Raw genomic sequence first — 24468 nt, forward strand, 5'->3', positions numbered from 1 at the left:
ATAGCTCTGAAAATAAAAATAAGCTAAATGCTTACTAAAATTGTCTTCCGCTTGAATCTTCTATATAATTAAGATAGGACACCAGAGCAATTGGAAGCATGTGTTCTGTGTCCCAAAGCTTGCTTCCACACCACAGCTAATAAGGTTTTATTGAGAATAAAATAATCTTCACCTAACCAATTATAGCCCAAAGCTAAGAGAAATTACATTTTTAAGAGGAAGGAAAACAACTGTGGTCATGCGGGGGAAAGGCAGCAATCCAGAGGAAGCTGATGTGTAATGAAGCTGGAGCAAACGGAAAAAAAGTGAGCAACAAAAGCCCCATTGCAGAGATCAAGAGATGCACAATTGCAGGTGTTGTCAGACCCAAAGTCAAAGTTTGGGGTCTCTAGAACTTGTCTTACTGCTGTTTCCAACTGTCTCTTTTTCCCCTTACCACACACCACTTCACACACCAGCATGAATAGTTGATACTCATAACTGCAATAGGTGGCTTACATTAAATACAGCAGTACTGTTACTGTTTTATAATATGACAGCCAAATAGAGTGTTACTGGGGATTGATTTAACTGCACTAATATCTGTGTTTTGCTCTGAAGCCATTGGGGAAACAGTTAAGACATCAGGACTGTCTTGTGCCCAGACAAATATGAAAATCGTGTCTTGCTGTACAAGCCAGTTTAAAAAATCTAAATATTATTTCAAATATTAAAAATCTTAGATTTTTTAAATGCAATATTGGTAACACAGTGTACACAGTGCCCCTTAAAAAACATCCTGGTTCTTTTTCACGTTGATGAATGTTCTATGCATAAAAAGAGCAACAATGGTCATGTCTTTCATAAAGTTGCAAACTCAAGTCTTTTTAAATACGTGGTTCCACAGATGGGTCAAATCTTTACAAAACCCTTTGGTGCGCATGTTTATTTAAGAAGGAGACAATGAGAAACTGATTGACAAATTAAATTTTCCTATTTACACAAATGCACAGAAGATACTGATATTAAATGCAGAATCCACTGCTGCCCCCCACCCATTGCAGAATTGTTACTCTCGCACCAGTAACAGAGCACTTAAACTCGCCAGACATGGTTACTGGAGATCAAGGTCACGTGATCACGGATCACGGATCATGGATCACGTGATCACCCGAAAAAGAATGCACTACAGTATATCTTGGGAACCAAAAGCAGCTGGGATAGTTACTTTCAACGGCACAAATCGGCACAAACGCTTCACTAACAAATGAGACCGGTTAGGTTCTCCTACGAAGTTGTAGGGGGGCTGGGCAAGGTTACCCCCCAAAAAAGAAGGTTCTATATCTCGCAAATGAAAGCAGCTGGGAAGTTACTTTCAAAATGTAGCACTAATGAATGAGGGAGGTTCCATCGTTTGTGCTGTTTGTAGGGGGGGCAACTTCATGGAGCTCAACAAGAGAGAATCTGCAAAGCCTTCTGGTATCATCAGAGCACAATGCCACCAAGATGACCATTTGCGTTTGACCTCATGAATCTGGAGTAGCAACAAGTCCTATTATTACACTTAGAATTGTTGTGAATGATTTCTAATAATAATTGTGTTGCCTTGAACAAGTAGCTTGGTGCCTCTCTGTAACTACAGAGGAATGTGGTAAGAGGACCCTCTGATGAGAGACATTGTAAAACTGTGCAGAACCATGTAATGATATACAGCACAGATGGGCTCCATCAAGTCTGTAGTCTGTTTCTTCCTAAGACCACAAGTTCAAGGTCACTGTTCATCACCAAAGAAGATCCACCAAGGAAGGATCTTAAGAGTGGATGACAGAACTATACCTGATAGCATCTCAGCGTCTTAGCCAATCACCATTTTTCGTTGATTAACTCACTAACTCCTCATCTCTCTCCAACTGATCTGACTTTTCCAACAAAGTGACTGCTAGCAGTCTGAGAAGGGACTAGAACCTTTCTCTAAAATGCCAGGTCGAGAAAGTGAGTTCGCAATCCCACCGTTATTTTCGCCTGATCAAGTTAAAAAGACAGTTTTCCTGAAAATCCGATTATATACTGAACTGAGTTCTCCCAGCTGTGTGCTGTACCAAAGAAGACAGATGTGCACAAACTGCTTTAAAGACAGTTTTCAGTGTTCAGCTGCAGTAACTTTTGGAAGAGCTACTCCCAGCAACACAGCAAAGTTCTCTCTCTTCCTCTCCTCCCTGCACAAAACAGACAGCTGCTAAGTCGGACTGCTAAGTCAGACCAGGGACCAAGCTGCCGAGTTCCATTTTTTCACCGGATTGTTTAACTCATCAAGGATGTCGGACCAACAGGTCTTTGAGTATAAAACTTTTTTATATTCACATTACAATTCTCGAAAGTTGAGCTATTATTCCAATCACATTTGATGTTTGATAAAGGCATGATTACTAAATTAATTAAATGCATATTTACTTGTATCTGAGAATATGAATATGAATCATATGAGACTTATAAAACCTACTAGGTTCTACAGACCATAACACTTTATAGTCGATGTGCAGTCGACTCGCAAGTAGTACTCGCAATTGTGAGTAGTGTGTAAAACCAAATTTGGATATACTGTGCTTAAAGTTTACCCTATAACCCTTCTAACATCTTATGGGAATTCAAGATATTAAATACAAGCATAAAAACAATCATTTAAAAATGGTCAATCTTGTAGGTGTGCTTCAATATTTTTTATTTTCCAGAGCAGACCGTGTAAAGCTATGGCTGTGTAAGTGGCAAGTCGGCTTTTAAATCTGAAGTTGTTAACTTTGTTAATTCTTTTAACTGCCTAGGATGCCTAACTCTGTCAATTCTTTAATCGCCTAGGATGGCAATGATAAATTGGAAAATGTTGTTAAAACCCAAACCCAAGTAAATCGCTACCTTTAGTCTGCACACTCACCCCAAATGTGTCCTCCTCTGGCCTTGGTGTGACACTCAAGGGAGGGGTAGGAGTACCACCTGTGGGAGTAAGAAGTACAGAATGTCAGAGCGCACATTTACAAAGCAGTACATATTGTCATTAAATTGCCATCCTCGTTACTCAAAGGCAAAATGCTATCTGGTTAACTTGAAACTCTCGTAACAAACTCGTTTCATGATTTTTTCCAGAATCAGATTTTCATGTGCTGTTTATGTTTTTCATAGAAGGTAACAGTAATGTTATTAATCACAGTAATAAAATAGTAATGACTAAAATCATGATAAGACTAACAACAATAATTAAAGCTGGAGAAGTCTCAGCTCAATTAGTGACCTCTATATGCTCCATAGTTTATAAACTAGAGGTTTTATAAAACAAAAAAAAACAGAGTAATTTTACTTCATGCTCCCTGCCCTCTCTTTGCTTTTTATCATTTGAATGTAACACAAACGTTTTGAAATACTAGGTACCTTTTTTACGCATACGTTCCTTTTACTTTTTATTTCTACCACTGAATTATCCCTTCAAAACTATCATTATAAACGTTTTGGATGCCTAGGACAAATTCATCTGTCTCTGTCAACATTTTCTAAAACCACCACAAAGATCATACTCTTTGCCGTGCCACCTCTGCAATCCTGTTTCTCGGTTTCAGGCAGGAAATATTGTATTTCCAGTTTGGGCCATGGAGTAAAAAGTATGAAGGCTTGACACTTGAGATCACAGAGTAATTGCCAGCAAATTAAACGGTCATATGGTGGATGAACTCCTGGAGGCCCAGCTACACACTGGAACATATCCACTCAGTGCAGCCCATCCTCCTGTTCAGTGCAACAGTAATTAGCATTACTATGGTGCATTTAGTTGATTTTACTCTCCTCTCCTCCAGGAACCTTGGCAGCTGGCTTTTCTCAGTAAGCATTTCCTTGGTTAACACATAGTCATTTAGCTTCCCTCATTTGGGAAATCTATGCCAGAACTGGTTCAACACTGGGTATCTACAATTGTCCTCTGATAATGTGGTCAGAGGACCATAGAGCTAACTTACACCAGCATTTCTCAAGAGTCTGTCTGTCCTGCACGCCTTCCTTTTTCTCAATGAAGCAGGATCATCCAACTTCATTTGATCTCTGACAGCAACAATCTGTCACTCTCTCTCTCGTCATGCTTTATAATGCGTGTAAAATTATAATGAAGTGCTGAAGATCTACATCTGAGAAGTTTAGGATGAAGGGCACACAAAGTGCTGCTTTTATGTTTAGCTTCAGAACAGTAACAGTAGTTACAGTGCAGATCACATGGATTGGGGTGGCAATTGGGTACATGGCCAAATATTGTATAACATACTGTACTACCCTGTTGGCAGTGACAGCTTTTCAACACTCTGGGTATTACTAAATTCAGGCACTGCTGTCTCAGAATGATTAACGTCTTGGCTACTATGAATACTTCATACTTACAACCTTAGTAATTACCCATTGAGTAATTAGAATCTAATAACATACCACATAAAAATAAGAAACTTACTTAAGTCATAGTCATCTGAAAAAGAAAAGAAAGAAGTATTTATATTTATATTAGTAAAATCAGTGGAAACATATCATTGGAAACTCATTTATGCATTTATTTTTGATAGTATACGTTTGACTATTACTATCTTACTAAGATAACTCCACATGAAAAAAGGGTGTTTTAACATTTCTTTGTTTATCTTTATGACTTCCAACATATGTCCTTATCTCTCATTGTTTTTAAACGGTAATCACTCTCTGTGAGAGCTGTGTGGAATAAGTGGGGAAAGGCTCTCTATTGTGAAGCGCAGGAAAAGAATTTCAAAAATAGAAAATAATGCATTATCCCAATAAATCCGCTTTTCAAAATATCTGACTGACATTAGCCTCTGAAAATCAGTGTTTAATTTACTGTGAAGTTTTTTAATACCAACTTTATAAAGTATCATTGTTCAGGTAACCATTTGTCTGTGATAGCCAATGTAATGTTGTATTCCTTTCTGCTGTTATTAAATCATAGCAGCATTTATAACAGAAGATTGAGAGCAAGATTAACTACTGTACTGTATAAATATAGGGAACATTCCTATCCCAGCATGCATTACTTTACTTCAATCCCCTGACCTCATCATTACTATGGAGCAGCTCTTTGGCTCATTGCATGTAGTGGGGGCTCCAATGGTCATACCACCAAGGCTGTCCTTCTCTCAGCCATGTGTGTTAAAGATCTGTAGTTCATGATGCCAAAGTGCTAAACCGCTCAAGGTCCAACCAAAACCTCTGAACTTTAAATTAAATTGCACAGTGAAGAGAGAAGACTTTAAGGCACCGTACAGTTAAAAAGAAAAGATTAATTGATCTAGTGCCCCGTTGGTTGTCTCATCTACAAAGAGACGAAGACAGACACAAAGCCAAAAGAGAGTTATTGTACCAGTACCTTCTGTGAAAGGGGGGTGCAGGAAGTGGCCATAGATGGTCTGGGAAACACTTCCAAGGGCATTGGTGGCCACCAGGGTATAGTTGCCATTGTCGTGGTGTGTGGGGTTCCTCAGAGTCAGACAGCCCTCCTGGAAGTCCATGAAGTGTGCCATTTCTACACGCTTGTAATCATTCTGCTGGATCTCTTCACCGTTCATCAGCCAAATCAGTGTGGGCTGTGGGTTGCCACGCACGGTGAACTCGATGCAGGTGTCGTGCCGCCTCTCCGGTTCCATCAGAGACATAATACGAGGGGGAACTGTGTATCAGCCAGATTGGAGAATTAGTGCACTGGGGAAACTATGCATTGAGGGGTAGGGATACAGTAAAACATCAGGAGATTTTCATGAGCCATTTGCTGAAATGTTTCACACTTTGCTTTTGCTTCTAACTCATGCGATTGTCAGGGACTGGAATATGCCACTGGAGGTATATAGTACAAATGCCAAGTAGCCATTCAGCCCCTCTTAATCATTGCTTGTATACATGATTTTCCACCAAAATCCACCAAGGATCCTAAAAATTCAGCTTCAACCACAGGGAAGTGCCTCATGTTTTCTGTCCTGAATGTACCTGAAGTTAATTCTTACTTGTTTGCCTAGATCTTTGAACCTCTGTTGATTGTGAAGACATTCCTTGAACTGATTTCGAATGTTACATTCCTGACTCCAGTCCCCTGGTTGTTTCTGCTCCAGGCAGGTCCAGGTAAATCACACACTTTGTTCACTGACACTGTGGGTGATCACCCCCCAGAACAGTTGAGAACTTTTCTGCCCGGCATGTTGTTCTCTTGCTTACTAAATGCACAAACAGATCTACTGTGAAGGATCTGGGCCAAATGAGATGAAAATACTCTCCACAGAAGCGTTCTCTTGGCAAAATCCCTGCCTCTATCTTTGAGTCAGTGTGTTGGAACCTCACCATCTGTAATCAGGGAATCATAATGGTTTTCATTCACATGCCATAAACATTGTCTTACATAGTTTAATCCAGACATTTAATCCTCAGGCAACAAAGTTTACATGGACATTTGTGCTCGGAACTGATTTGGATGAAAAATACTGAATTTATATTAATTACCAAATAGCTATACAAATAAGACATACTGAAAAAAATAAGCTATATATATTGTATGCAATTCATATACTGTACTGTATGTAGAAAAATGTAGCAATATATGTCATATAAGATTATTTCTAAGGTTATTTCTATATTTAAATTATTATATTAAGAATTAAGTTGTATTACTTACTGTATATAGTATTTAGAATAATTTCCAATTATTTTATTGTGATAAGTTGCTCAGACCTAAGTTGTTTATTATTTGGTCATTTTTATATGTAATTTTGAATTGTAATGGAGTCTTAATGCAAATTGACTTGTTTTTTTTTAATTTAGTTTATCTTTCCCCAGAAATCTTATCTTATTAGTATGGAAGTGCATTGCTGCTATCAAGGAAAAAAAATGTGTGGTATCTCGTTATTACGAGAAAATTATCTCGTAATTATGAGATAGTACATTATCTCGTAATTACGAGATATGAAATTATCCTGTTATTACGAGATATTAAATGATCTTCTTATTGTGAGATAGGAAATTATCTTATAATTACAAGATAGCAATGATCATGTGAGTGTACACTATGAACAGCCTATGACATTGTGCAATGACAGCACTTATTGTAGAAGCTACAGGCTGTTAACGTACTTTATGTTATTCCGAGATACCACATGGAATTTTTTTTCCTTGATGGCAACAATGTGCTTCCGTAGACTAGCACAATGTACCACAGATGAAAATATTTTTTTTACTTACTGTAGGTACTGTAAGATTGAAAAAGGCACATTTTGACTTTTTTGTGTTCACTTAACAGATTGTCTGGCAAGGTGACACTTGTAACTTCGGCAGTATGTATGTTTCTTAATACACATTATAAAGTGTATTGTTTTTGCTTCATGTTTCATTAAAATTCACTTACCTAAGCAATCATTCATTGAATCACAAGTATTATTCATATTAGTAGTATTGTGAGCATTGTATCATACCAGACACTGTGAGTTTGATTATTTTTTTAAATGTTCCTGTCCAGAAAAAATTAAATAAAATCTTCCAGGGAGCAATCACAAAAATTAAAATCTATTTAGCATTAGAAAGTGAAATACAAGGACACAGATGGATTTTTTCACATATTCCAGAGGGAGGGTTTGTCTATGGAGAATGTAGTGCTTGAAAAATGCAACGCTTTTAAAAGCCTTATGTGCCAGGACACCATCTCACCAACTCCATAAAAAAATGTATCTGTAGTGAGACGTCAACTACGGGTCCTACCAGCCAGCATCATGGGAGAATTTACAACAACAGAGCGACAGCTGTACAAAGCTCAAAGAGAGGGGTACAGAATTACAATGTGAAACTGTATAGAGGCGGCTAATACTCTGGCAAACCTGTTTGTTATTTCATACAAATATCTACTAAGTCATTTGTAACCCAGTTGAGACAGTGTGCGGGCAATAACAAGGTGATGATAGCACTGGATCATCACAGTTATTCTTAAAATCTTTTTTCCCAGCTGCCCAGTGCTTTCATTCATTTTGATAACGGGAAGCTTCAGAGCCGTAAATCCGCTCTTCCCCTGAGACAAGTGTGAGCATGCACACCAGACAACACAGATGACGCCTATTTGGAATTCAGCATGCTGCATGATCCTTCCCTGAGTGCTGCCAACTCCTATTTCTTCAGAAAAAAAAGGCTTGTCATTTACAGAATTCTCCTTGCCTCCTGCAGCAGTCACTCAACAGAGTGCATCCTCACTGCTCCTTCAGAACAAAATCGGATGATTCATTTCAACAGTCCTCCTTTACTTTGCGAGTCTGACTGTGGCATTTAAATTTCTCCTTGTTGCCACAGGTAAGACCGGATTTTGCCTGAGAGGGACCTGCTTACACTTTAGCAGCTTCCCTGCAAATGGATTTTTATGCTTATTCAATTGTATAACTTGCAACTGGTGGAATCAAATGTCATTTACTGTACCTGTGGCAACAACAGAGTGCCACCGTATAGGCAGTTCTCTGTACTAACAGGGAGTATTGAATGTCTGAGAAGACAATATTTGTACATTCAAAAATAGCCGCAAACGACAAACTTGAGGGAGCTTTAAAACCTACAAGTACACTGTTGTAGCCTGTAGTTCTTTTACACCCCCTTCCTGTTACTTTTCGAAGTACTTTTTATATGGGGGCGGTTTTTAGTAGAATGTTCTTTGGCTCCAGTACATGCCTTTGAATTGAGATGCCATTGCACACAGTTTGATACTGTATACAGTATACAAAGACTTTTTAATGTTAGATTATTAATTGCATGTGCAATAAAAAACAGTTATTTAGACTGATTTAGAAAATATTTGCACAAAGTGTATCGATATAAGATAAATATAAAACTACCTAAAGAGTTCTATTTCATATAATACAGGGGCTGCTACAGCTTAGATGCACACACAGGAAATGCTTGATCTCCCCCAGCTCAAAGCTGGGTTTCAGGGACATACAGTAGATCAGCATCTCCTAAGCATGACGTGCAGAGCTTAAACTTGTGAAGGATCCCTTAAATACAATAAAGCAAGGCTGTGTGAAGTTTGTTAAAAATCTTCAAATTTGCTCTGTATTGCAGATGTCACCAAGTTTTCCAGAGAAGGGCGACTTAAAGTGACAAAAAACACTTGCTAATATTCTTAGGTACAGCAACTTTGTATTTTTAGAGTATTCTTAAACCTGCTAAAACATAACAGGCAAAAACTGATTATTACAAAATCTGATGATTAAATCAGATGTGATTTGTGAGTTTGTAGTATAGATAAGATCAATACTACCACCTGTGGTTTTTACAGTTCAGTTTTCTGTGTGTGTAATGCCTTGTAAAGATATTTTTTGTTACTACAACAGAAGGTGCGCTGCTCCTCATGGTCACCTTTATAACCAATGTTTTTAAGTGCTGAGGTTGAAATCAGAGCCTGGGGTTGTTTTCAGGCTACGATACCCTTTGTCTAGAAAAATAATGTCACTGCATCCTGGTGAAAACCTTGCTATGCGTCAACATAAACTTCACATTGCCTCAAGACCACTGCAGTAAATTTCTCAAAGATTGCTTTTGTGTAACACATTTGATGAAAATAGAACCCATAGGCTCCCATTTCTTTACAGATAACTCAGGTCTTTCAGATCCATAGAAAAGATAGGAACAAGAGGAAGCTTTTGAGCCTGTTTTGTTTCAGACTTCAACTTTTTGGATAAAGAATAAATATGTGACTACTGTACTCAGTTTTAAATGACAAAAATTTAAAAAAGGACAATTGTTTCATCTTAATTTCTTCTTCTGTCTTTTGTTCCTTATTTTATTGTTAATCTGGAGAAAATGTATCAAACTAACTTCAGTTACTGTTACTTCAGTGAAACTGTCAGTATAGTTCAGGATTTGAGCACTCTATTGGGTCCTCTCATATTCTCCTCTCTCTTCAAGACTAAGAGATTTGGATTCCTTAGCTGGTTATGTAAGGCATTCCTTTTAAACCATGCAATGAATTTGCGACTACTGGATCAGCAGTGAGTTATTGTCAGCAATGTGCTAATAAAATTATGTAAAACATTCTGAACTTATTTTTAATTAAAAAATCAAACTTCAAGTGTACTAAGAACACGCCTAGTTGTCATAGTCTGTGCACATTATGTCTTAGACTAGGAATGGGCCACTATAGGAATTGTCTATCCTTAGATGCAGAGCTAATAGAGAAAATAAACAATTTTCTGATCCATCATTCAGAACAGCCTACAAATAATGGCAATTGTCTCTTTACAGGCTTTTAGTCATTCAACACTATTAAGGTCAAGCAGGGTAAAGAAGGCATCAGTGATGGAGGATAGGGACAGAGAATATCAGGATAATAAGCAGTTAACACGAAAGTGTGCTCCAAACACTGAGGCAGAATAAAGCACCCTATTAACAACACTGGAAGTAACTTTCTAACAGCATGTAATCACTGCCTCATTTTACTGTCAGTTAGTCTAACTAAATACTGCAGCTGTTAACACCATTTTATGGCATTTCCACAGAAACCAGGGATGCTGCTGGGACAAGTTCTAATTACTGGGAGGGTTAGGTGACCTGGAGAGATCTAAACAAATGTCTGCACTGCATCACTGGGCTCAATAAACGGGAGGACCTTACACAATTATTCCCATGATCTCTCGGCCTGACCCGCTCTCCCTTGCTGTAATGACATGCAATCATGTGTATTATATAAATAAGGGAATAAGACAAGTTTGAGCCATCCTTCCCAGGCTTTTGTTTTTAAGGATGAAATAGTGGCATCTCAGTAATTCAGCGCCTCTTCGTGTGGAATCAATAACCGACAGGATTAGCTGGCTTACTGTCATTTAGCGTTTGAAGGAGTGTTTTTGAAGTACACATTGTACTCCTGGAATTCACACAGAACTGAAGCTGTTAAATTCATATTTCACATTCCTTTAACAAACCAAACTGCACCCTCTCCCAGTACAGCCAGTACATGTTCTATTTTAAATGTGTTTTTGCCAACAGTGCAATCCCAGCTACCTTTCTTTTTTGATTCAGTTTATTTATAGAGGTGTATGGTTTTACACCCGTTCAAAGGTGTACCCTCGCTAATTGGAGGATTCAGTTTCAGTTCTTATCTCCTTGCGATTAAAGTGAGATTGTGCTTTCTAAAAATTCTGGCCTAGACTTTGAAGTGTCAAAAGGCAAATCAGAATTTGTTTTATCCCTTTCTTATATGAACATATTGCTATTTCTGCTGTCAGCAAATTTGATACAGTTTTGAAACCTGTAACAGCTTAAAATAGTTCTGGCCACAGCAATAATAACAGAACCTGACCACGTGCAGAAACCTATTTGTAATAATAAACTTTCCTATTGCTGTCTCTTGAAGTAGATTTAAGATAAAAATAATTTAGAAATGAGGCAAAAAATACTTTGACGACTACAGACTTAAATAGATTCTGATTCTTCATCAGAAGGATGTAAAATAAAGACATTCAATTAATTGCTCAGGGTAACACTCATTTAGTCTGTGTCTAAGCCAGGACTTGAACTACAGTAGGTTATAACAGTTATTTAATTGAATCAATTATAGGATCCAATTAGCCAAGACATTCATGCTCTTTAGCTACAGACTGAAGGTACTGGATCTGTAAAACCCAGCATCCCTTCAGACTACCACAAGCTCACCACGGGACCACCGATCTAGATTCAGGACTCCTACAAAATCAGATTGTAGTGGTATCTTGAACTTTAATGTAATTGAACCATGAAGCAGTAGGAAGACCTGGAAGAACCATCATGTTAGAGGAGAGTAGGAAGAATGAAAACTCACAGAGGACTGAAAGCTGGATGGAAGCATTGGTCATCCCCACCACATTCTCTGCAATACAGGTCAACAGGAAGCTGTTGTCATCCCTGCTCACATTGACCAGAGTCAAATTGATAGAGTGGACATTTGGCCAGTTCACGTTGGTCTACAGGAAGAGAAAGTGACATGAAGGTACAGTGTTATTGCTCACTGAGCCGTCTATCCATGCAAATTGAATAACCAGGAAATACCTTGGTTATAACAAATATATTTGGTTTTCCAGTTTCTTCATTTATGCTGTGGGAAGTGTGACACCACAAAAATGTTAATATTTAGCTTTTTCATGTAAATAGAGCTGTAAAGGCTCTTTTTAGCTACAAATCTTTGCTTGTCAGATTTTTGTGATAAAATTAATCTGGATAAGCAGAAAAAGAGACATTTCTTCAACAGTATATGGATCAGCTTTAGGGAACCTTTTCAGTGCACGGGAGTTGGATTACAATGGAACACAAACCTAAATCCTCAGAATAAAGCATTTGAAAGATGAAAGTATCAGATTTCATGTTTTAAGTGAGAAATGTGTCTTGCTGAGCACACAGGATAATGCTGAAATGAGCTAAGGTGTTTCATACAGACACACACAAACAAACAAAGCACATCAGAAAGGAATACTAATGATACAAAGAACACCTACAATACCATGCATATTAAAATATCCAACACCAAAATCCTGTTTAAATTATATTTCTCTAAATCAGTTACATACAATGACCATTTTCAGTTAATCAGATTATTAGATTTTAAGAAAGGAGGAAGGTATATTTATAAAATATTATTTAAACCTTACTGGACTTGATTTACTAAATTCCTACCTGAGTAGCTGTATGTTGACATTTTGTACAAAGTAGATGACCTTAAAAATGGTTATCATGTGCTATGGCACACCACTGATTACAACAAAAAAGACCCATTCAGTTCAGCTTTAACGTCAGTAAAGCAAACAGGTGGAATTTCAAAGATTAGGGACTGGATGTCTAAAAAAACCTCAAGTAGTGAATTGCTTAGCATTTGGATTATTTTTTACTGGGTTCTGTAAATTAAGTGGCTTTGTGAAACACCCTTAAATCTAATCCATCCCTTATCAGAAAGTAGCTTATCTTGGTGAAGGTCAAGGCAAGCACAGGGCACAAGGCAGGAGTGAAATTACATGACGCCTCCCCTCCATGAAGGGATGACTGGCCATCACAGGGACACAAAGAAAGGGATCATTTAGAACAGCCAACCAAATCTAACCAGCATGTCTTTGGGATGCAGGAGAAAACTGAAGCACCCAGATAAAACCTGCAAGACACATGAGGAAAATGTACACAACCTACAGAGAGATGGACATCAGATAGCAGAATTGATATCAGGAACATGAAGCTACAAGGCAATAACGTTAAATTATCACACAAAAAAGTTTACAAACAAGAGGAGGCCATTTGGTCCATTTGATAGCTAGTAGCTTATTGATCTTAAAGTCTCATCCAGCCATTTTATGAAGGAAGCCATAGTACTGGCCTTAACCAGTACTATGTGAATATTAACCAGTAAATTGATGGGCTGCTCCACCACCACCAACCACTTGTTCCACAGTCCCACAAATTCTGTGCCGTCACCCTTTCTTTTCAAGAAACGCTTCAGGTATGTGGACACAAGTCCTGTTAAGGCAAGATGGCATTTACCTGATGTGTGTTAATGGAGTGGAGCCCTGTGACAGTCCAGTCCACATCAGGCAGAGGTGACCCTGACCCATTACAGATGACAGTGGTGTTGTCTCCCTCCATCACTGTCAGGTTGCTGTGGCTCACACTAATCTCTGGTAAATCTGTATGGAGATAAAGACAGCACATTAGTCTCAATGCTGATTGAATCTCCACTTCACTGAAGTTTTGCTGTCAGTTAAAGCATATCTGTAATGTCATCCTTTGATTATTTTTCTCCATTCGGAAGTCTGCATGCTTTTCTCAGCTCCAGTCAGACACAGATGTGGTGTTCTGATGTTACTGGTGAATCAGTAAGGAAAGAGCACCAATAATAAGTGACAGAGTCCAATAACTTTCTTTAGTTGCCACAGATCAGAGAGCATGCCCTGCTGTTCCAAAATGTCTTAGTTTGTGTGTTTCCAGTTACTGGACACCTGTGACTAATTCATTTTCCTAACATGCTCATTTTTATTGTGCCTTGTCATTAAACAATGCAAACAGTTTAATACAAACAAGTAAAGAGTGTACTGTATATCACTTGCATGAGCAATGAAAGTGCATGTTTTTTTTAAATCAAAACATTTTATTTTATTTTTGTGTAGTTATAAAGTATGCCAGTTAAGGACTGAATGTTTTTATGTCCACTTAGTAGTATGTTTAGTCATAATTTAAACATTACTTCTGCTCCAAGCATGTGTCAGGTAAAAAACAAACAGAAATCCAACAGTTTGTTTCGCCAAATACTCTTTTTCAGAAAAAAAGCAGAATTTTTTAGACATCCAACTGGCAAAGTTCTTTTCTGATTGTGAAGAAAAAAAAAACATTTACTAATTCACTTGTAACACAAAATTGCATTTTTCTGCAAAATGGAAATTCACAACCAAATGCTTAATATAGTATGATACACAATTAGTCTATAAATGGCATAATGAAAGTGTGGGATAAGAAAAGAATGGCCATTTAAATAATTTCTCTTTGTTTATCTCACAAAACAAAATGGAAATGTTTTAAAAGCTCTGTTGAAATGTCACACATGTTCTCTTCTTTCTATCCGTTATCAGAATGTTGATTACCCAGGCAAGGACTGAAACACTCAAAGCACATCCTGGGAGCAGAGCTGCACACAGAATGAGAAGCCAGTCCACTGGAGGACACACGGGGACACGACACTAATTAAACTAACTGACATGTCTTTGGGAAGATTAGAGGTAATCAGAGTGCCTGGGGAAAACCCATTCACACACTGGCAGAGCACGGAAACTTTGCCCCAGACTGGATTCGAACCCAGGACCAGGGAACTGTGAGGCGGCTACACTAGCAGCCATGTTACAGTGCCACCTCTCTCCTCTTGTTTTGATAATATTTGTGGCAAGATGTTTTGTCACAGTTTTACTCCTCTGTCTTCAGTCCAATTCAGCACTGCGGTAATCTTCTTAACTTTGCAAAACTGACATTTAGCATGAAATCTGTCTCAATTTCATATTCTTTAAAACACTATCATGCACTTGCATGGTCTTTCTGGAATTTACTGTTTTTGTCTCCTAACACAATTCAAAATTTGTCGTAAAGATTGGATTAATTTTCTACATACCATATCATCAATTAAAACAGAGTTTATAATTAGCAAAATATTAATAAATGCCATCCAAGCACCTACAATAATGTGCTACCTAATACTGTGTTTTAGAGGTTCCAACAAGTAAGGCTGTATATATGAAAGTAGAAAACTTGTGTTTTCCTAATCTGTTAATTCAATTTTTTTTTTAATCATTGATATCAACTTTTCAACCCACTGGATCCCAGAAACTTTACGTACTGTATATGAAGTATACAAAGTATACTGAAGTAAAGCACAGACTTTGGTGGCACAAGGCAGCCATTATGCTCTAGCATTTTCATTACACCAGGTTGTGGCTGACCAGTAACCAATAACCAGTAACTAGTGCCCCAGTATGGTGACCAGAGACACGGTAGTAGCGGCTGGCTATCCAAGGTCCTTACTACTTAATTACAGATCCCATGGAACTGTTGAGAGAAGGGATTTTAGTCCTTGTGTCCTACCACAATTATACTCCACGCTTGAGTAAATTTAAATCCCCCCTTGATTTTAATTGGTAAAGTAGTTTCTCACTCCAGGTTCTGAGGCCAGCAGTTCTTGTTTTGATACCAGAATCTGAATCCTAAAATATTCTGTCCTGTTTCAACAAAAATGAACTGATGTCAGAAACAGCTTTTAGATCGTCTTAGGTCAGGATTAAAAGTAAGAATACTGTAGTTTGTCATAGATATTTTGGTTGTACTACACTACAGTACATCTAGTGACTCAAGACATTCACGATTGCTCTTGCTTATAATGGTTGGAGGAAAAAATATTAGTTTTCTCTCTACAATTGTAATATTGTGAGAAAAAGAGCACTTTCCACAGTTTAACATGAATCTCTTAAAGACAGCTTGGATTTAAAAAAATGTATGCAATCTTCACCTTAGAGCTTAAATACAGAGTTATCCTTTCTCTCATCAGAGGGCGGTATCAGGTCAGGTAATCAAATTAAAGAAATGTGAGTTTAGTCAGAGCACTGAGCTATTCCTAGTGAAGTCTCACTTTTGCAGGATTACAGCAAATCATCAGGAATACTGAGCCACCCTACCACAGTGTGAGATATTCATGCCAAGCAGGGGGATCTTCCGAGAATCCCTGTCAAAGCAGAACAGCTGCTGTGTGTGGAGTCCCGCCTCCCCTCTCTGTTGCCACAGCTGGATCCAGCGGATGTCACAGCTACAGTTGAATGTGACTTCATCCAGTCTCCTGAAAAACAGCACAACGTTCGTTCAGGAACTGGCAGGGCAGATGAACTGTAGGTGAAGGACAAGGTTGTCATCCAAGTCTGTCAAGAAACATCCATCATGTCCTGCCTAGAACAAGACTGGAACTCCTCCATCTCCTGACACTGCAGCTCTGTCAAGAGCCAAGAGCAGAACTGGACCTATGCTGTGTACCAACACCCCAGAACCCTGACTGCTGAGGCTCAGCTGTTCGTGGATGTTGGGGTTTTTCATACAGTACAGTAAGTACAGTACAGTAAGTCAAAAAACTCTTATTTACAGACTAGAAAACCATCCTGTGTATCACAAAATAAAATAAAATAAAACTGGAGGTCAAATACTGATACCATGTTTTTGCTCTTGTGAACTCTCAGATGTCTTAAGAACAAAACAAAAGGAAGCATCCAAGGACAGTCCAAGATCTTAGGTGTGACCTGCTAACGTCTCCTCTAAAAATACTGAATCAGGGTAGTTTAGTAGCTCACAATTAAGGAGCTTTCCTCAGGCAACAGGCTAGACAACACAGCCCAGTAGCTGGTGGCTCCAGTCTTGACTGGGAGACTGGCCAGGATTATACCACAGCTGGTCTACCGGGTGGGCTGTGAGATCTACTGTCCCACAGGACAGCTGCCCTGGAGATCAGCACGAACGTGTGTGGGGGGAGTTCCCATCTCTCTGCTATCACATCAGCAAGCTTCTAACAGGGTCATAGTGGGGAGCTCAGTTGACCCAGCATTTGTACAGTATATTCTAAATTTGGGAATATATTTTATTCTATGAAACACATTTTTCAGTTTTAAAACTGCAATTGTTAGTATCCTGAAGAATAAGAGGAAAAAGAAGAAAGGCAACACCTAAAATGACAACTGTAGGACTCTATAAATATGAGACTCTTCAAAAACTCGCCACCTTAAAATATTGTGATAAAAGATGTGATATCAATTGCATGATCAAAGATGAAGTCAAAGTAAATCTCGTAAAATGAACCTACAATTAAAAAAAAAACAACTTGTGGTATTCTGGTACATTAAATTTCCTCCAGTGTGCAACAGACTTTGAAATTCATTCTTCATTTTTAATGTATGATGATGTGAAACTGTATAAAAATATTAATGTTGCCTTACAATACAGTTGAGATAAAACAGATTAGATTATTTAGGTTTTTGAGATGGAAAAAGTCTTTCATTATTAAACTAGACAGACAGAAGGGTCTCCTTTGGTCTAATCTCTCACCCAGGGTGTGGCTGCTGGGCTCTAGAGGAGGTGAGAAGGGAGGCCGACCTGTACCTGTGAAACTGCGGCAGAAACACCTTCTTAACAAGCTTCCCTGCTGCTTCCCATTTCTTCACAAGCAACATTTAAATCTGCTTGGCAAGGCGCACAGGTAGGCCATGCTCTAGCACTAGCTGCCTTCAATGCCAAAGTGTCCAGGCTCCTCACGAATACAGAGCAGAAGGCAGACAAGTAAAACTAAAGCAAACTGTTACTTGTATACTTTTTGTTACACCAAAAACACACGAATATGCATTAGAAATAAAACTTCAAATGAGAGGAGGCTATTTGGCCCATTTGGCTAGGGCGTTACCTCCATCAAGGCGGCAAGACAGATTATTCCATATCCCCACAAGCCTTTATGCAGAAATTTGCTTTCTGTATTTAGTTAAAAAATGCACTTTCCCTGAGATTTCATCTGTGTTCTCTGGTTCCCTTTTCACTGTTTACTCTGAACAATTCCATTTCTTTAATTCGTGTCTTTGACGATTTTGAGCACTTAAATCAGGTGCCATTATAGTTGTCTCTGTTCTTTAGTGTGTCCTTTGAGCTCATGGAATGCACATGGTCACTCTTTCCTGAATGGATTCCACAACACACAGTACCGGCAAATACATACAGTACTGTATGTATTTCTGTGACATGAAGATCAAAATTACCACTAATTACAGTAACTCAACCTTTTAAATGAGGTCTTATTGATGTAATGCACAATATTCAAACAAATTTAACTTAAAATAACTTCATTGAAATTATTTTTTTTACTATATATTCTAGCATTTCTTTTGCCATTTTATTGCTTTCACACATTGACATGAAGAGGAAAAAGATGTGTCAACATAAAGAACAAAGTCTTTTCATAAGGACGTTTTTCAAGCTCAGTGTTTCCATTTTATATTTATGCTTCTGATAACACTTGGCACTTCATTACATTAAAATATCATCTGCCAGATGTTTGCCCAGTCTTGAATTCTATCTTAATCTTTTTAGATTTATGAATCAACCTTCTTTGACAAATTTACTAGCTATAACAGAATCTAAGTCATTAATATAAATTAGGAAGAGTAGTGGTACCCACACAGATGCTTGGGTACTCAGTTACTTACAATGCTCCAGTTGGAGCATTGACCCTTTATTCACTGTACTGTATATACTGTTTTCTACCATAAACCATGATTAATCCAAACACATTTCCACAAATGTCTACAGTACCACTTGTAATTTGACAATGAATGTTTTATAGAACATTTCTCTTGGAAACTGAGGACTTTTGTCAAACCTCTTCACATCAAAACATCTTAACATAACAAATGTACCATATCACACTCTCTCTATATACTGTATATGGTATTACTATATAAACATTACTACTGTTGTACTTTATGTAAAAAAACACACCAAAATGTTAGATGATAAGAACCATACCTTGCATTTACAGTATATGGCACTTTTCATGTCAAAGGATCCCAAAATACTGGGCACATATACAGATGATGGTGAACCACCACTGAAGAGTAGAGCCCACTAACTGCCCTTTCAAGACCACTACACTGCAGATTAGCTAGAGAGGTGAGAAATGATTATAGCAATAGATTGAAAGCAACTTTAAAAGGCCAGATTGTACAAACCAGAGTAGAGTTCTGCCAGGACACGAGGATTAACACCTCTACTCTTTTTAAAAGGACCATTCGATCTTTAATTAGCAAGCAGTCAGTACCTGACTAAGAATTACCTTTTCTAAGTTCATGATGGCAGTCCACTAGAATCCTACTGTATTTCTGTAGATATGATAATCTAGTTTTATTTAAATTATTATTTCCTTCACCTTGCATGTAATGGAAGAGATATTGGTCATTAATTTGTGGTTTGGATTTATTGCCCTTTAAATGATTGCAGACTACATTAGTCATTTTCCAGTGCCCCATGTGTGAAGAAGGGTGCATTATTTTAACTTATGGCTGTGTTTGGGTGTCAAAAATCCTGTTAAGGCACCCCGATCATAGGTGTGCCACAGCTAATATGATGTGATCTTTCCTCAGCCTGAGGTTTGCAGTTGATTTCTCCCTCAGTGAATTCCAGAGTGAAATATTCATTTAATATGTCAGTTTCACTTGCCAAGTCACGTTTAACACATTGGTTAGGAGACTTACTAATTTATAATTGGGAAAGAGGTTTCGAAGGGATTATAGATCTATTGAGCTGCAGGCTATTATATCAGTATTATTATAATGATGATGTTATCATTATGTATTTTCGGTTAGTTCACTAGGCATTGAGTTTCAGCCCTGCAAAAGACAACTAGCTGTTTTGTTTTTCAAAAGAAATGAGTACACAACATAAACAGGGCAGTGGTACTGTAGATAATCTATTTGTATTAACTTCCTTCAAAAAAGGAAAAGAAAGGAGTTTTCCTGGTGGAATTATACCTCCATTTTCATTCTAAAGGAAGATAAATGACATTGTACATTCCCCTAAGAAAAGAAAATAACAAAATATGTAAAATTACAACATATATTTTAAATTTTCCTATAAACATCCAGCACTAAATTGATTCTTTGTGCTGTGGCTTTTAATTAAGGATCCCTGGCTGTTTTTTCGTGGTGTGGTGCAGTTAAAAATATTCTGGGAGACATTTGTATTTTTTGCTTGTTCCAGGAATTGATCTCAAATCAGGAGGAAGGACAGAATTAGCAATCTCAGCAATCCAACTGAGTGACAGATTCATATTCCCTGTCCACGGTTTTCTGTCTGTTCTGTTCTTTCACACTTCTTTAGGATGTGTTTTTCCCTCCTCCAGCTGGCTCAAGCAACAAAATCAATCTGAAATGCTTTTCCTTTTGCTTACAAGATCAGCAAAGATTAGTTCAATTTCATCCCATTAAAACAGCAATAGACAATGCCTCAAGTCATTTTTGCACTCAGCTTTTCTTCTTTTTAATTGTAGCATTGCCATATTTTTCAATAAGATAAAGTTCTTGTGGCAAATTAAAATTTGTTCTAAAATAACGGTTTATTAAATAATGTACTTCACTACATCTGCACCTTTGTTTTTTACTTTTTTATCTTCTCAGGACGTTGCTTCTCACATACTGTGCATATGTTCTTGATGGTTAGAAGCTCTGTGAAAGGCTGCAGGAGTCTCACGTGCTCAGCCACTCACCTGGGCTGATGGATTGGGCACTTAGGGACATGCCTGCACTAGCACATCAAATCAGGTGCCTTGCAACACACGCAACAGACGAATGCTGTGATCATTTCTTATAAGTAGTGTATCTCATGATGATTGCAATAAACAAATCATTTTAATCAATCACATATTGATTAATATATATTAATAGTTCAGGTGGAACAAAGAGAACACAACGTTTCAGCTGTGGAGCCTTCTTCAGGTGTCACCTGAAGAAGGCTCCACGGCCGAAAAGTTGTTCTCTTTCTTCTTCTTTTTTTCAGCATGGAATAAACCTATTACTTGTTCCTTTGCAATATATCTTAATAACTTGGTGGATTTGTCAATAGGGTTTTCTGTCTTTTAATCTTGTGCCAGCAGGCACCCTGCAACTCACAGCTGGCAACCCACTGAAGTTCAGCAGGTGTGAATCTGGCCAGTACCTGGATGGGAGACCTCCTGGGAAAAACTAAATTGACTACTGGAAGCAGTGTTAGTGGGGCCAATAGGGCGTACTCACCCTGCGGTCTGTGTGAGTCCCAATGCCCCAGTGTAGTGATGGAGACACTATACTGCAAAAAACGGCGCCATCCTTCAAATGAGATATAAAACCAAGGTCCTGATTCTCTGTGGTTATTAAAAATCTTGGGGCTTTTATTGAAAAGGGTGGGTGTGTTATGTCCTGGGCAAATTTTTCCTCTGGCCATTAAAAATCACGGCCTCCTCATAATCCCCATCTATGAACTGGCTTCATCACTCTGCTCTCCTCCCCGCTGATAGCTGGTGTGGTGAGCGTTCTGGCGCACTATGGCTGCCATCAAATCATCCTGGTGGGGCTGCACACTGGTGGTGGTTGAGGGGATCCCCATTACCTGAAAAGCGTTTTGAGCGGACTGTCCAGAAAAGCACTATATAAGTATAAGGACTAATATTAGTCTTATTGTCTAATGGATAAGAATAAATGCGGGTGAAACCCTGAACAAAAAAAAAAAACATATCTAAAATAGAGTTTTTAAAGCAATGTAGTGTTTTAGGACTATGTTCTCTTTAGTAATAGTAACAAACAGCCCACTGAGGGAAAAACTGCATCAGCCGTCCTCCATTAATGAACAGAGTGGTTTGAACTCTAATCTCCTCTTCTCAGGACCAACATCTTAACCACTATGCTAATGAGCCGCTTCCTCTTTGAAGTGCATTGTCTGTAGGGGACTGGAGAGCAGCAAAAATCTGATCTCAATAGGTGGTACTGAAAAGACTGTAAGAGGTTGCATTTTGCATGTTAAAGCTCCACCCGCTACATTATAACACAATCTGAAACATTGCATGCTTATTTATTCATTCCTTTGGCAAACAAAAAACAAGATAACCCTTCTAAATTACTAGATCAGTTTGAAGATAGGACCAACAAAAACATGTATCTAATCCGCTATGCCATGCATTGAAAACAGCTGCACAGTTAAGCCCTCGAAACTGGAGAAATGGCAAGATCAGAGTCGAGGTTAAAGAAAATTCAGCATTAAATAGATATGAATTGAACTCTGTTTACTCATGCCTTAAAATTCTAAATAAGTGGTTAAAAATATCCTGCTAATATTTGCCCATGGCTGAAAAGATAGTGGGGTTGTGGCTAAGAATGTGAATTTTGAGGCTTTGATGAGCCCTGATCAAAGGCTTTAGCTGAGTTGTTCCCTCGGAAAATTCGAGGCATTTTCTTTGACAGATTTGTTCAGATGCGTGGTATTCTTGAATGTCAAGTGATTTCGCAGATATCTTTGGCCACAATTTGATATCCGTATAATAAAAAAAAACTTTGCATTATGATACTGTACATATAGCTGTGGATTGACTATATATAGGGTAAATGTTCTGTGAACAGAATGCACAATAACACAGCAGGCTCCCTCACCAACTGACAGTGAGAAAACTCCTCTGCTGTGAAGGGCCTTTTATTGCCTTAGCACAGATTGTAGCATGAACCAATTTCTTTGTTTGCAGTGATGTGTAATCTGAGTTGTGATCACATTCACATTCCTGTAAAATGTCTAAATCTTACACCTGCTTGAAACCAATCTCATCAGATTTTTATGACGTACCATTTCATGTTGAATGTCACCATATAGTGCTTTACACATACTCATATCGCAAGATGGCATAGTTAAAGAACAGAGCAAGAGTAATAATTTCCATAGCAAGTACAATAGAACAGCTTGATGAGTTTTAAAACAACGTGACACCACTACAAAAGCACTGCAATTTTAAAGCTCTTTCAATAAGTTTATATATCTAAAAGGGATTTAAATATTTTAATGTAGGCAACTGCACAAAAATAGTCAGCAAGATAACAGAGTTGGTAAAAACAAACTGCAAATGTAGTGTATAACAGAAAGAATAATAAGAAGCAACCAATGAAACAGAATCTGTTTTCTATGGTGTACAAGAGCACACAGGTTCAGCTAGAGTGATGTCTGCTGCTGTTGCACCTAAGGAATCTGTGAGTTTTGAACGTTTTGTAAGTTTCGAAAAGAAGTCTCAAGGGGGGCACTGTTTGGAGTTGTTTGTTTTGAAGCTTGTAAGCAACTTAACTGCACTGCTATGATAGTTAGAGAATTTTGGGGAAAAAAGTTCCATCAGGAGCTCAAAAAGGATCTTAGCCATCTTGTGTTGGGCTGCGGTGATGTATTTTTATTTTCCCCGCACTGTAAATAAAATTTTACTGGTTGTTACATAAGTTGTATAGTGTTTTGAAATGACCTTGTATATGATTTTCTGCAATTGGGGTCACCATGCAACAAAACATATATTCCAGCTCTGGAATCAGTCCAATAAGAGCAACTAGATACATACATCAGTTTAAGGGAATATCTTACACTGGCTAAAATTATCCCTGTATACCTGTAATACTGAATAGAGAAGATGACGAGGAACCAGATTCAAGCATTAACAATCCTCAAAGGCACTGACAAAGTGAACCCACCAGACTTTTTCAGAGAGGCACAAGTGGAAACTACAGTACAGGAAAGTGCATTTCAAAATGGAGAACGGGAGTCATTCCTGTACCCAGTGGTTGTGTGAGGTTGGAATAAGCTACCCAGCCGTGCTGTTGAGCTGATCCCCTGGCTTCCTTCTGTTAACAACTGGACGAGATGCTTGGATCAAACAACTACTAACCCAGTGATTCGGACAAATCAATGTACAAATCAGTTAGTGTTAGGAGTTAACATGGCTGGGTGAGGAAGTGGCAGCCCATGCGAAAGGGAAGGGAGAGTCCGAAGGGGATAGTGGAAAGCAGCACTGGGATGAGGTAAGAGACAAAACAACATACTGTACAGTAGTTCGGCCGGGGCCGTGGGTGTAGTGCCTTGGGTGCTCAACCAGGAATGGAGAGGAAGTGGGGAGAAAGTAGAGTACTGTAAGCAGGGTTAGGGAAACAGCAGGCAAGTATTTATACAGTACGGAAGAGAGTGGAAGATTACAATCTGACCTCCTCTAGAAATTTCTGTTTAATTAACAATACTGTGCACTAAACAGGCTTGATGAGAAGAATGGCCTCCACTCGTTTGCAACCTTTCTTATGTTCTTATGTTAAGCCTGAAACATTGGCTTCTTTAAAGAAATGGTATGATGGTATTCCTGGATTGAGTAGTTACTAACATCTAAATAAGTGGTAG

General features: G+C 38.2%; 1 protein-coding gene across 1 annotated transcript in view; it reads right to left on the reverse strand.

Moving 5' to 3' along the window:
* ntrk3a (neurotrophic tyrosine kinase, receptor, type 3a) overlaps nucleotides 1-24468 on the reverse strand; it is a 272491-nt gene that overhangs the window by 134196 nt on the left and 113827 nt on the right. The window contains exons 5-10 of the mRNA XM_006628882.3: nucleotides 16188-16345; nucleotides 13519-13661; nucleotides 11819-11960; nucleotides 5378-5677; nucleotides 4457-4471; nucleotides 2909-2967 (exon numbers count right to left, since the gene is read on the reverse strand). Of these exons, the coding sequence (XP_006628945.2) occupies nucleotides 2909-2967; nucleotides 4457-4471; nucleotides 5378-5677; nucleotides 11819-11960; nucleotides 13519-13661; nucleotides 16188-16345 (817 nt within the window). The remainder of the gene's footprint in view (nucleotides 1-2908; nucleotides 2968-4456; nucleotides 4472-5377; nucleotides 5678-11818; nucleotides 11961-13518; nucleotides 13662-16187; nucleotides 16346-24468) is intronic.

Source organism: Lepisosteus oculatus, chromosome 5 (genome assembly GCF_040954835.1).
Source record: "Lepisosteus oculatus isolate fLepOcu1 chromosome 5, fLepOcu1.hap2, whole genome shotgun sequence".
In the NCBI taxonomy this organism is placed as follows: Eukaryota; Metazoa; Chordata; class Actinopteri; order Semionotiformes; family Lepisosteidae; genus Lepisosteus; species Lepisosteus oculatus.